The 15,051-nt window shown below is 38.5% G+C and overlaps 1 protein-coding gene across 3 annotated transcripts in view; it reads left to right on the top strand.

The window, feature by feature from the left end:
* Positions 1-2,395: 2,395 nt before the first annotated feature.
* The window catches only part of elavl2 (ELAV like neuron-specific RNA binding protein 2), a 72,195-nt gene continuing 59,539 nt past the window's right edge, over positions 2,396-15,051 (top strand). For 2 of the 3 annotated variants that reach the window (XM_028975270.1, XM_028975261.1), the window contains exons 1-3: positions 2,396-2,467; positions 3,240-3,471; positions 11,681-11,784. In XM_028975270.1, coding sequence (XP_028831103.1) covers positions 2,396-2,467; positions 3,240-3,471; positions 11,681-11,784 — 408 coding nt within the window. Of the gene's footprint in view, positions 2,468-3,239; positions 3,472-11,680; positions 11,785-15,051 lie in introns of those variants that run through there. The other variant, XM_028975279.1, reaches the window with a different exon arrangement.

Below are 15,051 nucleotides of genomic sequence, written 5' to 3'. Positions count from 1 at the left end.
TTGTTAAACGTGCCGCGTTCAATTTGTAAATTTGGACGCAGCGTAAAATCTAACCAACTGTTGGTGTAGTGAGCGAGGTAAGAATTCTATAATTTAATGTATTTAGAAGAATTACAAATTAATGTATTTAGAGGAATTACGAAAATTAGTAGATGATATGCTGTGAGTGGTTTTAGTGGACGTTTTCTGTGCTTGTTGGGCTGGCCACGAATTGTTTCTATCTATGTTCGTGCTATTCATAAAGTAACCAATATATGAGAATAGGTAACTGAAAAGGCAAAATAAATGGCTCTCCTAACGCCTAATTTTCCTTAGTTGTGCGTCAGCAAGTTGCGCTTGATTTATGTTGAGAAATAATTCGGTTTTTGAAGGATTTCAGCAGTTATCCTCAAACTTTACAGTGAAATATCAGCACGTTGTTGATTCTTGGCTAACCTTATTTAAGAATTGTAGTGAGGTTTTTTTTTTATAAAGTGTCCTGACTTTTTGGCGTCGACTGTTTGTTCAAACCAGCAGGTGTGCAGTACCACACGTGTTAAGCCTTGTGGTTATACTTAGAATTTAACATATAGGCTTTAAAGAAAATGTGTCCAGGATATGTTGAATAGGTTTGTGTTACAGCAATATACAGCTGGAAATTTGTGTATTTTAAGGGCCATTATATTTTAGGAATCACTCTCCTCACTTAATCACTTTTACGGTATGTTTGCTAACTATGTACTGTGGCTATTTTGCAATGTCTCTTTAACAGTGTTTTTAGATTTATTTTTCCATATTCTGTTTTCTAGTTTTATTATTATGAACAAATTTACAATAACTAATGATTCTAAAACTAGATTGAAAGCTCCAAAAAAATAAAATATGTGATTTGATTTTGAGCACAAACAGCTGTTTGAATTGTTTTTATAAGCCATGTCACTGGAGTTCCCAGATACAGAACCATTACTGGTTTCAATAAAAAAACAACACACAATTGGTAACCAGTACATTTATATATATTATTTACAACTGAGCATAGGGACAGTTCTAGCCTTGTGATGTAACATGCTCATCTACACTCAGGAATCATATTATTATTATTTTTTTTTGCATTTTAAAATTGCCTTTCTGCGCTGAAAAGATATGTCCATATTTGGACAAAATGGCCAGTGCAGAGTATGTTTTCGTCCAGCATCTTGGTCCACAGTGTATGTCCCTTATGGTCCATCTAAAGATCCCTGAAACATCAGCTGTTATGGTGTTTGTGGCTATGGTGACCCTTTTGTACATTTCATGCTGATATGTCATTAACAGCTTAATGCCAGGAATCAGAGTCTATAGTAGCTCAGAGAGACCAATTAGACTCTGGTTGCTGGGATTGGTTGTGGTAGATGCATATGTACATGTCAGGGTTATTATGATATAGGGCTGCAATCACGATTCGCTAAAAATTTACAACAAAGTCGGCAATGCATTTCATAATTGTTTTGTTGTGTTGCACGACGCAGAGACATTTGATAAAACTAATTGAGCGCGGAGCGGAGTGAACGCATTTTTCTGTGTCATCACATGCTGTAGTGTTTCACAATGACAATCACTTCACCTCTGATTCTCAGATTAATAATAATAAAAAAAGACAGATTAATTGATTATTAAAATAATTGTTAGTTGCAACTGTAAATGTCACCAAATTTCATGTGACTCATTGTGACCATGCCCCAGCAGTATTTATTAAATTTGAATGCCATCATCATGCTTTAAACGTCACCAAACAGCTTGTGTTAATATGCAAATTAAAGCCCAAATATCTCAATTTCACCTATTCCACGAAATTAACTAATTCAACAATGATTCCGTTTTTTCTTTTAACCTTCCACTGATTTCTGAGCCAAAACTTCCCTTTTCTAGTTTTTATTTGAGGTTTAATTTTGACCTGACAGCCTTGTTCATTCACTGTTTGTTTAAAATAGAAAGTGCCATAAATATGTTTTACCTAAAATAATTAATAATCATGATTACTGATAAATTAATTGCGATTTATCATTTTGGCCATAATTGTGCAGCACTAATTCATATAACAGAGTTTTGTTGTCTATTTTACAAGTAGCCAATGCAGTGAGTACGGAATCGGTGTAATGTGTTCAAATTTTGTTCCACTTCTGACAGCAGTTTGAACTATGAGGTATTTAGAGATGAGGCTGGACTTCCAATAAGCATTAGAGTAGAGTAGTTGATCCTTGACATTACAAATGCATGTAGCAGTTTTTCTTTTTCTGATGTTGCCTAGTTCTTGTATGAGGAGTCGAAAGGAGTCCCTTTGATTTAAACTCTGAATGAATCCTACCATTTGCTTTTGTCTGTTAATCTAACATACAAACTTTTGTGTCCTTATTCCACATTGCATCTCCTCTCTAGCATGGCTGTCAGACTGTGCGATGTGGCTTCTCTACTTCGAAGTGGTTCGTGGGGAGCAGAGCCTTGGACTGGGGTGTGTTGGACTTGCTCTTATTTCAAGAACATGATTTGCTATGGACAAGTGGCCTTCCTTTTAGCACCACAGGTTTTTCTTTTTTTTTTTTTTTTTTTTCTTCTTCCACAAAAGGTTAGATACCCCTGCTTTTAGTGAAAGTTTCTGTCTGATCGGTGCTGTGAAGGCAGTATTTTGCATAACAATCAAGATCGGTGAACCACCCAGCTCTATATACAATAAAATTGTATAACCATATTTATTATTAAATTTCAAGCTTAAATCTAGCAAATAGCAAGGTACTGCTTTACCCTTGAGCAAGGTAGTGCTACATGCACTGCATCATCTCTGCTGTGCTGTGTATCCATTATACACCAATGGTCTCATTGGTATGCATTGGTAGGAAAACTTTATCAGGTTGAACATTTACTGGACACAACACTGATTAACAGTACTTTGTATAATGTATATGTGATGTACTCTTTGGGTTCTATCAAATCATCATGCAGGACATTAACAAAAAGTAAAAATGTAATTAGTATGGTATGGCAAAAGGGCTCTACAATTGCACAAATGCTATAAGATGATATCTTGTACAGTTGATGTCTGAGGTTGTAATGTACAAATTGTGTTTTTATTTTTATTTTTTCCCCCCAACATCAGAATACAAACTTTAGTCAGTGTATGTTTTATTTATTTCCTTACACATCTGAATTTTTTTGATTTAGTACTGCAAGAAATAAGTGGTCTGCTTTTCGTCTTATGCTTAACTAATTCTGACTCTTATCCCCAGATAATTGCTGCAATGGAAACACAGCTGTCAAATGGCTCAAGGTGTAACACAACCAATGGTCCTGCAACCAATAATTGTTCTTCACCTGTGGACTCAGCCAGCATAGAGGACAGTAAAACTAACCTGATAGTCAACTATTTGCCTCAGAACATGACCCAGGAAGAACTGAAGAGTTTGTTTGGAAGCATTGGGGAAATTGAGTCCTGCAAACTAGTTCGTGACAAAATAACAGGTAATACTTCTTTATCATTGTGGTTTTTCAGCATTGTGGTTACTGTGATCTGTAATGCAATGTCATGTGATCTATCATGTAGTCATGATCTGAATTGTCCATATCATTGTACATATTGTACTACTATAACTCAAGCCTTTTCCATTACAACAAAATGAAAGAGGACACAAAACTCCAGCGTTTCAACAGCTTTATGGTATATATCACTAAGTAATTATTTCACTACTATGAGCTAGAGGTGTGAACCTTCACTGGTCTATTACGATTAACAATGTATCTAATCAATTTTTCTTCTGTTAATTCACATACCCAGAGTGGCGCTGTACTCCGATCAGGCAGCTGTGGCATAGTCACTACCAGAACTGCTTTTTATTGAGGATTTTTATGCCGCTACCTGAAAATCACGAAACAACATTACTGCATTGATGCAAAATTGTGCACGTCTGCATTGTGATTAATCAATTAATTTTAACACCTCTAATAATCATTTACTGATCCATTTTACTGTTTCAAACTGTCTCTAGAATGGCTGTGCTCTAGATTGTTTCTAAATACACAACCATTTAGAAGTATTTACATTCAGTTCTTTTTACCACTTTTGCTTTTAAAAAAAAAAAAAAAAATTCCCCCAAATGTGTGATTATAGATCAATTTGTGAATTGATTCATAAGCACAGGATTTTTAGTAATTAATAGTTCCACATTTTTGACAACTCGTCTGCTGAGTAAGTCTTGTGTTTCTTATTAAAAATCTATGTTTTTATATCGAGGCATGGACAAAAAGGGTGTCCCCTGAGGTTGTCCGCGATTATTATAAATTAGAACAAGTCTGATCGTTATCAGATTTTAAAACGGAGAAATGCCTTTTGGGAATTTTATTGTATACATGTTCTAAAACTACATTACACTTGTAAATTAAAACCGTATTACAACTACATGGGAGGGAAGGGAGGTACGTTTAAGCAGACTTAATGATTTTTTTGCTGCATGGTTCTTCTGCCATTCCTCTAGCTGTTCTTCTGTTTTGCTGTGCTCTCTCGTCTCAAATTTATACCCTAGCTTGAGATGCAGTAAGAATTGTGTCGGCCCGGGTGATTCTAAAAATAGAGATTGTTCCCATGCCGCTTTAGTTAGAGGGTGGATTGATACTCTGGACCAAGATATATAATCTTGATGTACTACCTCTTGTAAAGGGGTCCAGTGCAAGATTTTAATCTGTGACAAAGGTAGAGATCTGAAGTACTTGCTGCCAAAACTTCTAATCTGTAAGAATAATATGATATTAGTTTGTCTGTACTCTGGTGATTTTATAAAGTAATTTAATCCATAAGATAAATGTCGGACCGAAACCGAACCTTTACATAACTGCCTATAAATTTCTCCCAATCCCAATTTATAGTCGCATGAAAGGAGACTTATTGGTTGATATGGACCACTTTTACTAGGTCCCTTTCTTTTTTGGGTAGAGCCACTATGACTGCCTGAGTCTTTGTACAGGCCAGCTTCTATTTAGAAATAATTTCCTTAAAGAGTTTACTTAAAACAGGGGTCAGCTTGGTTGAAACTTTATAAAATGATGTGTAGAATTTATAGTTTGTGTTATGTCTTCACAGGATATCCCAAGGTCCAAGCATGATTCACAGCTAATTTTAGGAATTATTAATTGATCAAGAAACGTGGATTTCAGGAAAACTACCTGCCTCCTAGCAGTTGCCAGGAACCAGGATTTATCTGCAGGTCTCTTCACTGGAGTCTTCCAGTAGTCTGGACTCTTAATTCAGTGTCTCGGAGAGAACAAACAGAAGCAGCTGCAGACAGTGGCATTGTATGACTGATACTGAAATATGTGGTTATAGTGGTATATTTGTGCAACAGTGGCCCGGGATCCTAACTAGGACAGGCTAAATTAGGTGAATTTAGCACTGTCTGTGCTTAATACGGTGACTGTGTGATAAAGTGGATTTAATAATTGACACTGTGTCTGGGACCTTAAAAGAAGGCCAGAGAAAACAGATGTGGTTTTAGTTTAAATTTAAACACTGAGACTGAGTCTGAGTCTCGGACACTGACTGGCAAGCCAATCCACAACTGCGGAGCTCTATATGAGAAGGATCTGCTCCCAGCTGTGACCTTCTGTACTTCTGGGTACCAGTAGTGACCCCGCACCTGTTGATTGCAGGGGGCGTGGCAGGTCCTAAAGAACTAAAAGTTCACTCTGGTACTGCAGGGCAAGACCATTTACAGCTTTATAGGTCAAAAGTAGGATTTTGTTGTCAATCCTACATTTGATGGGTAGCCAGTGCAGTGATTGTAAGACTGGGATGATGTGGTCAAATTTCCTAGTTCCAGTTAGAACTCTGGATGCAGCATTCTGAGCTAGCTGGAGTTTACTAATGCACCTACTAGAGCATTCAAAAAGTAATGCGTTGCAATAATCTAACCTTGATGTAATAAAGGCATGGACCAACTTTTTTGCATTGTGCATTGAGATTATTCTTATCAACATTTCTAAGGTGATAGAATGCTATTCTAGTGATTATGTACAAGCGAATCGAATGAGAGACCTGCATCAATGAGGACACCTAGATCCATCCACTGTCTAATGTCCTTCAGACAATTCTCTATTCTGTTCAGCTGCTGCCTCTCATCTGGCATTGCTGATAAATACAACTGTGTGTTGTCAGCATAGAAATTAAAGCTAATACAGTTTTTGCGAATGATGTCCATTTACAAATGAATTGAAGCCAACTATCGGTGATTGAGATCTTAGTTTCAGCCCTCTGGTAGGGCTGAGGGGTGAGGGAAAAACCTGGGAGTTCTAGTTTAAGCGAGCCTGTGCCAAGGTATAACATTTTTCTCTTACTATCTTCCTTTTGAAAGGAGTGACATTATCTAACATACTATGAAGTGTTAATTCTAGACCTTTGGTTGCTTTGTCGAGTTCAGTGCATGTGTTTTAAGGGCTTGAACTTGATTATCATCTTGGCCTAATCGGTTTGCTGCTGTCTCTTGCTGAAAGGCAGCAGGGGAGAGTGGACACTTGACGAGTGCATTTATAGATGCATTATGCTTTTTTTCAGCGTTTGCTCATTATGAGTAAAGAATTGTTCTAGGGTGAAATGACAAATTAATCATGTGATGCATTTTTTATTAGCATGAAAATGGAAGCTGAGGTGTTGAAACAAACCCTGCACTGATTGCAGGCTCACTCTACCCTGGAACAGTTCCCAAGGTTTTTTTTTTTTTCCTTGTGTGCAGAAGGGTCAAGTTTGGAGTCAACTGCAGGCTGTATGTGATTTTGGACTGTATAAGAAACTAATTTTAGTTTCTGAGTTTCACCCAGAATGCAAGTGTGTGCACAGGGAATTGATGTTAACTGATCTAACACCCGATGCAAGCCTGCTAGTACCTCCCAAGGTGGAGTAAGCAGTGGTGGCTTAGCGGGCAAGTATGCAGAGACTTTATTGGAAGTTTGCCAGTTCAAATTCCAAACCACTGAGTTCAATCATCACACACTGCTCCCTGGGAGCCTGTCATGGTGGTCCATTGCTCACCAAGGTGACTGGTTAAAACTGATCCTTTCTGCAGCTGCCCGGGTGGCTGGTCTCAGATGATCATGGAGGTGAATATGCTGGTGTGGTTACATGTAGTCTGCAGTTGTAAGGCTGGTTGAATGTACTTCCAAATTCTCTGAATCTATGAAAAGGAGATTGCTTATGGTAGAGAAATGAATGTTCATTTCACGCGCAACAAATCTGGTAGACATTCCTGCAGTCAGCATGCCAATTGCTGGCATTGTGCTGTGTGATCAAACTGCACAGTTCAGAGTGGCCTTTTATTGTGGGCATTCTAAGGCACCTGTGCAACATTCTTGCTGTCTTATCAGTGCCTTGATATGCCACACCTGTGAGATGTAATGGATTTATCTAGTCAAAGAAGTGCCCACTAACACACATTTACACATATTTGTGAACAATGTAATGGATGTTTTGTATATGTAGAAAATGTTTCAGATCTTAGAGTTCATGACAAATGGCAGCAGAAACAAGTGTTGCATTTATATTTTTGTCCAGTGTATAAATCAAATTGATTGAAAGGGAGGTAAGCATGAAGTAGTCATAAGAAAACACAGACCCTGAACATGGGGATGATGAAGAAACAGCATCAGGTTGCATTAGCTACAATGCATTTCTTGAATGTCTGGCACTACTAAATAAAGAGTTGAAAGACCTTAAACAAGACATGAGAAGGGTGACCTCACCTCACATGATCTAAAACATTACAATCACTGACTTTGTAAGATTGCGTACAAAGGTAAATTTGAGATGCCTGACTTAATTGAACATCAAATCCAGTGCACACACTGAGCATTGGTTTCACGTGGACGTGCAAGAGAGATGCTCACCGAGTTTAGAAGAGATGTATAGAGTGAGATGGGATATGGCAGAAGAGATGAATGTGGGCCAGAAGTGTCCCAGTCCTGTCCTGCTCTTTGAGAGGTACTTGGGAAATTGCATGGTTTTGATTTGTCAGTTTAAGCAAAAAGTAAGCACCAAGTCTTGGGCACATCAAGTTGATTTTATACTACTAGGGAGGGCCTGTACTTACATCAATAACATTTTATTCATACAGCACTTTTTACAATGTACATTGTTGCTCAAGGCCCCATGTGAGCAAACCAGAGGTGGCAAGGAAAAAGAGGAACCAAGGCTCAGCAAGGGGAACCAATCCTACTCTGACCAGCACTGGATTACCCAGGGATGCATAATGAGATGTATCTGGGGAAATATGACACATAGAGGTTATTACAATTCGGATGTGTGCCTTCCTTAAATGGTACCCTGTTTTACAAATTAAATTTTTTTTTTAATATATATTCTGCCCTTTAATTAACCAAATTAGATATAAAAATAAGGAAGTAATTAACAATGTTACTAAAAGGATTAGGAGAAAATTAAGGAATTTGGGAGTTGACATTTGGAGAGAACTTTAATCCCTGTAAAAGGGATTTATACATACTACTCAGCCCCTAATAATAGCTACTGTAGAATAGACTACTTCATAAAAATAAAAATTATTCTTATCGAGAAAAAAATGTGAACTTGAAGGAGCAGATGTATCATATTATTGTTCAATATTTTTGAAAGTCCAACTAAATCTACAGTTTAAAAAAACTGTATTAACATAAATCACACAAATTCTATAAAGGTTTTTAAAATCAGAAGCTATCTGTTGCAGCTTTTCAGTAAACGCTGTACGCATAGCGTAGCTCATTTGTTCTTGCCAAAATCCTTAACTTAAATGCTGTGACAATTAGTATTATCAGTCTTTTTTTTTTTTTTTTTTTTTTTGCCTAATCAGCACTTTTTTTCAATTTTGACATTGGAGCACTTACTCCATTTTGAGTCAAACATAAAGTTTCAACTCTGTGTTACCAAACATGCAGACATTTTTTTTTCCCCAGTTGGAACCCTGAGTTACTGTCCAAAGGTGGATGTACCTTTCTTTCCAGGTAGTTTAATTAGTTTTAGTTGCACTGTTTTTTCTTTTCTTTGGTTTTGGTGATTTGCCCTAATTGAACTCTTGGAGTTCAAAATAAATGGACTTACACAAACATACACATGTATGCTTATATCTGCTAAATATACTTTTTTTTTTTTCTAAATAAATTGCCACCTTATTTGATGAGCTGCCAGAAAAATAAATAATTTATATATAAAAAAAAATATACAAACCAGAATTTAACAGGACACATTTGTCTCCAAACTACACTGCACACGCACTCACTCGCAGACGCACACACTTTTGCAGACGAACACGCTCACAAACTCACACTGACACACCCAATTTTACTCTCTCTCACTCATTTACACTTTGGTGGCATTTGGCAGACGCCCTTATCCAGAGCGGCTTACAACGTGCTTTCAAGTTACCATCGATGAAGTGATCATTTCTGGTTCACTAGGACTACCAACTATGAATACAATCTTTTATTCTCTCTGTTGTAGTTTCTATACAAAAATCATACAATAAGACGTTTACAAGTTAATCTAAATATTCTCTAAAGAGGGAGGTCTTCAGCCTCCCTTTGAAAGTGCTCAGTGAGTGAGCTGTTCTGACCTCAAAGGCAAGTTCATTCCATCACTGAGGGGCCAAAACAGAGAACAGTCTAGATGAGCGTCTTCCTTTTACCTTTAGCGATGGAGGGAACAGACGAGCAGTACTGGAGGCTCGGAGTATACGAGGTGCAGTGCGAGGTGTTATAAGGGCTGAGAGGTAGGTTTGTGCTACTCCATGTTTGGCTTTGTAGGCCAGCATCAGTATTTTGAATCTGATGCGTGCAGCTACTGAGAGCCAGTGGAGGGAACGTAGCAGAGGGGCGGTGTGGGAGAATTTGGGAAGGATAAGTATCAGTTGTGCTGCTGCATTTTGTATGAGTTGTAGAAGTCGGATGGTACATAGAGGTAGACCAGCTAGAATGGAGTTACAGTAGTCCAGTCGTGAGATTTACTAAGGACTGAACCAGTAGCTTGGTGGCCTGTGTTGACAAATAAGGACTGATTAAAAAATGTGAACATATCCACATGCTCCTGGGTCATGCTCACTAAGATGGTGTTGATGTGGCAGGGATGCAGAGGTAAGACTTGGCTAGTCTGGCCAACATGGGATATCTTTCATTGTTAGCATTCCACTACAATACAATTTTTTTTTTTTTTTTTTTTCTGCTTACTTTGACTGACTAGGTTCTTTTCTCCAAAGCATGTGAGCTCTTCGTTCCTTGCTTGGCTGTAGACATCAGTGAGTGTAATAAAAATAATTCAAGAATGTCACAGATGGGACAGTGGTGGCCTAGCGGTTAAGGAAGTGGTCCCGTAATCAGATGGTTGCCGGTTCGAGTCCTTGTCCACCAATTGTGTGGGATGCACAATTAATTTGCATGTTTACGGTCCAGTTAATTGAAAGTGAAGTGATTGCATACATGAAATGTGTCCCCTGCTTTTAACCCATCACCCTTAGTAAGCAGTGGGCAGCCATGACAGGCGCCCTGGGAGCAGAGTGTGGAGACGGTGCTTTGCTCAGTGGCACCTCAGTGGCATCTTAGCGGATTGGGATTCGAACCAGCAACCTTTTGATTACGGGATTCGCTTCCTTAACCGCTAGGCTACACATTGCCACACATTCAGGCATTTTAGATTGCAAAAATCACAAGTTTATTGTGAAATTCTGGAGGTACTGTTTAGCACTCTATGACCGCCTTCCCCTCCCTCATATATGTAGAATCTGGAATCTACCCTAAATTGTGCGTATGTGTCCACATGATCTCGTGATGCTGCAAAAGATGGCAGCATCTCTGCGCGCTCTGAAAATGGGTGACCTTTTGTTCTGGATTTATCTTTTTGTATTTTTTGTGGGGGGTGTGTATATTACTTTGTCTTTGGTTCCGGCAAATTTTGCGACGTTGGGAAAGTATTGACTGTGGATATTTCACACCACGGTTAGTCAAACAGCTTTGAAAATATTTACTGCGTCAGTTTGCCAGCTAAAATGATCTAGTCACAGGCTTTTATCTATTTGCTCATTTAAATGCAGATTTTTCTGTTAAAATGGCATTGGATTGGAGGGGTTTGGTGGGGTTTGTTTGGTCATGTGTGAAAACAATCATTGCACTCGGGTATGCACCAAAACAACCCAGGTAGAACGTTAGTGTGTTCTGCCTGGGGAGAATATGTAGCGAATGAAAACAGGACAAACCGATATGTTAATTGCACAGTTTGAGAACAGTGAATAATTGGTACATTTTCAATTTTATGTGTGCACTCCAGTGTCCTGTACGATGAACCACGGGAAAAACTTGGAGTAATGAGGAGGGCCTTAGAGACATTTGTGCCCAACTTTCCACAGTACACACACACAAATTTAAAGGGAACCATACCAAGAGGAAAATGATAGTGTTACAAACTCACCGACTGAATTGGACCAAAGCAAACATACTGAGGTGTTAAAGTGCCCTTAGTCACAACAAACAAATGTTACAGCTGCATTATGTTTTAGGAAACTGAAAACCAGACAAATTCATGGTTTTGTGGTTTAATTACTCCTTTGAGTTAAGTAGAGTTAAGTAATTCGTTTTTCAAAATAGCCTTGAATTTTGCTTGTAACAATGTGCCATCTTTAAATTGCTTCTTACTTTTTTTTTACATTTCCTTCAGGTCAAAGCCTGGGATATGGATTTGTGAATTATATTGATCCTAAAGATGCAGACAAAGCCATAAACACTTTAAATGCTTTACGTCTTCAGACCAAGATAATCAAGGTAAGCAATTAAAATAAGGGGATCGGGAAGAAAGTCATTAAATCATATTACAACTGCGTATCACAGTATTGATGTCATTAATCGCAATATGGGAAAGAAAGTGCATCACAGGGGGCGCCATCTTATGCTGTTGTTCTCTTGTGATTAGTAAAACCAATAAAGCTTTTGTATTCACATTACAATTTAATTTTAAGTCCTTGAAAATGGAGGAAAAATTTTGAGAAACCTTGCAAAGGAGTAATCTGGGTGCTTGATTCAGTGTCTCGGAGAAAACAAACAGAAGCAGCGGCAGACGGTGGCACTAAACGACCGAGTGTGTGTGTGTGTGTGTGTGTGTGTCAGTGTGAGAGTTTGTGAGTGTGTGCGTCTGCGAGTGTGTGCATCTGCAGTGTAGTGTAGAGAACAAGTTCTGACACTCAAACAAATCCTGTTAATTTTTCTGATTTGTATTGTTCTTTATTTTTTTATGAATTATTTACCGTTCTGGCAGCTCAGGTGGCACTTTATTTTTAAAAAAGTCTATATTTGGCAGATGTAAAGCATACATGTGTATGTTTTTTGTGTTAGTCAATTTTTATTTTATTATTATTATTATTATTATTATTATTATTATTATTATTATTATTATTAACAGCTCAAGGAGCAACATGTTTGTGCACATTCTAAAGATTTTGGTTCTTGCTTTTCCCTGGAGCAACTTAGGGTTAAGTGTCTTGCTCAGGGACACAATGGTAGTAAGTGGGATTTGAACCTGGGTCTCCTGGTTCATAGGCGAGTGTGTTACTCACTAGGCTATCCGATTCTAACACCCCTTATCTGATTCTATGATTAATCAAAAAATAATCGACAGATTAATCGATTATTAAAATAATCGTTCGTTGCAGCCCTACTGTAATCTGACCTAGTCAGACAACTAGTGGGTACTACAAGCTCATCCACACTCTGCGTTACTCTGTTCACTTTTTTTTCCCTGTGTTAAGTAACTTCAGTTTAAAGCTTGTTTTTCTTACGAGCAAAGGCTGCAACATTTCCTTCTATTAAATTGATTTTATCTTTAACTGTTTTCTTTCCACCTCATTTTTGCCTCAAAGTAACCCACACATTTTTTGTTAGCATGTATCTATAACTACACAAAAAAATAAAGGGAACTCTTGAACAACACAATGTTAACTCTCACTCAAACTTCTATAAAATCAAACTGTCCACTTGGAAAGCAACACTAACACACTGAGCACATGTGACTGACGTCAGAGTCTGGAGACCCCGTGGAGAATATTCTGCTGCCTGCGACATTCTCCAACATGTCCGGTTTGGAAGTGGGTCAGTAATGGTGTGGGATGTAATTTTTTGAGGGGCCGAATAGCCCTCCATGTGCTTGCCAGAGGTTGCCTGACTGCAATGGACTTCCCCGATCGTTCCCCAGACCTGAATACAATTAAGCACATCTGGGGCATGTCTCACTCCATACACAAATTAAGACTTCTTAATCCAGTTCTGGGAGGAGATCTCTCAGGAGACCATCCACCACCTTGCGCAGGCTTTGTAGGGAGGTCATACATTCACTTGCAAGCCACACACACTACTGAATTATCTGTAACAAGGTGTTGCTACTGAAATATGTGGTAATAATGGTATATTGTTGCTACAGTGACTCGGTACCCTAACTAGGACAGCCTAACTAGGGTGAATTTAACTTTGTCTGTGTCTAACAGGGGGACTCTGTGATAAACTGGACTTTATATTTGACAATGTGTCAGAGAAACAGATAGGTTTTGAGTCCCGGAACACCTCTGGAACACCTGTAGTTTGCCCTTCGCTGCTGTTGATCCCGCATCACTGTATCCAACTTTCAAAGACGTGTCATCAGGTTTTCCACATCTGGTGCGTCCAGCTCCTCCACCTGAAACCTGTGTTGCTTCATCTCCCTCATCTTCCGCATGTCCTGTGCACTGGTGTAGGTTATTGTCCTGGACAACCAATGAATCTCGGCAAATTCACTGCACTTTTTCACAATCTCTTTTGTGTAGTCATGATTGAAGTAAATAGTCCTGGAGTCCAACTGAATTTTCTTTTTCTGCCAAGGCTCTTTAAGGATCATTTCCTTCGTTGTGAGTTCCTGAAATTGATCAAATTGGAGGGGGAGAATCAGGGCATATTCTCTGCGCCAGGGACCAATTGAGCCCACTGTATATTCAAATTGAAGTTGTGCAGGAGCTGTAATTTGCTTCTTAGAAGTTTATCAATAAATATCTGTAGTTTCCCTCCTCTCCTTCTGCAACTTTGAAGGTGCCCTCTGCACCTTCCTTTTCTCCAGGAAGGTGCAGAGGGCCTCAGATTCCTCTGGCTTTGCATTTCCTTAGCAATTCCATCCAGTTTATTGTTTGTTTCTATTTGTAGGTGTTAATTTCCTGTCTCAAATTATTGTTGTCCGTTTTAAGGTTTGTTTTTAACTCTTATCACATGGTTTTATCTCCAGGGCCCTTTTTAAATGAGGACCATTCCTCAGAGCCTTCATTCCTGACATGTAAGCTTCGCTGTTGCAACAATTGTTATATATAGTGGTTGTAATAACACACCGCCATTATAAACCTTGAGGTATGGTGCGGTAGATCTAAATATTTGAAGTAAGGTTCCCAGGTCCTGTGGAAAACACTCACCGTAGGAGTAGTCACACACACACACACACACACACACACACACACATATACATATATATCAAAGGGCATACAGTCCGAGATTGAGATTTTTTTTTTTTTTTTGTCTGAGCCATATCCTTGATCCAGAATAATAAAACATTCTTCATCACAGCAAATGTCAATAGGTTAAAATTTTGTTTTAGTTTGGAATCTGTGGGTCTGGGGAAACAAAGAGGAGACATATAGGGTCCAGGTCCAATAGAACAGAGATTGGACCATTCTTCCACAATGCACATCCAGTACAGTGGACATAATCCGCAGCTTCATAAATACATTTACAGCAGATAGGTGAGACACTGGTGTTCATTTTGATCTTAAGAGCAGGTGTAATGTGTATAAGATGTAGAATTTTGAACTGAATAGATTTGGTTTTGTCATAAATAGAAATAGACGTTGAATGAGACCATGCCTTTTCCTATTGTGAGTAATCAATATGTGTACCAAGATGACAGACACATTTCATAGACAAATAGATAAAGCCCTCTCTAAAGTCTTTTTTTATTTCTGCAGTCTAATGTTGTGTTAGACCCCCTCCAAACAACCCCCTCCAAAACCCGAATAGACCCCCACA

The sequence above is a fragment of the Denticeps clupeoides genome, chromosome 1, assembly GCF_900700375.1.
Source record: "Denticeps clupeoides chromosome 1, fDenClu1.1, whole genome shotgun sequence".
NCBI lineage: Eukaryota > Metazoa > Chordata > Actinopteri > Clupeiformes > Denticipitidae > Denticeps > Denticeps clupeoides.
The sequence above is the reverse complement of the archived record's forward strand: the minus strand, read 5'-3'. Positions and strand labels throughout refer to the sequence as shown.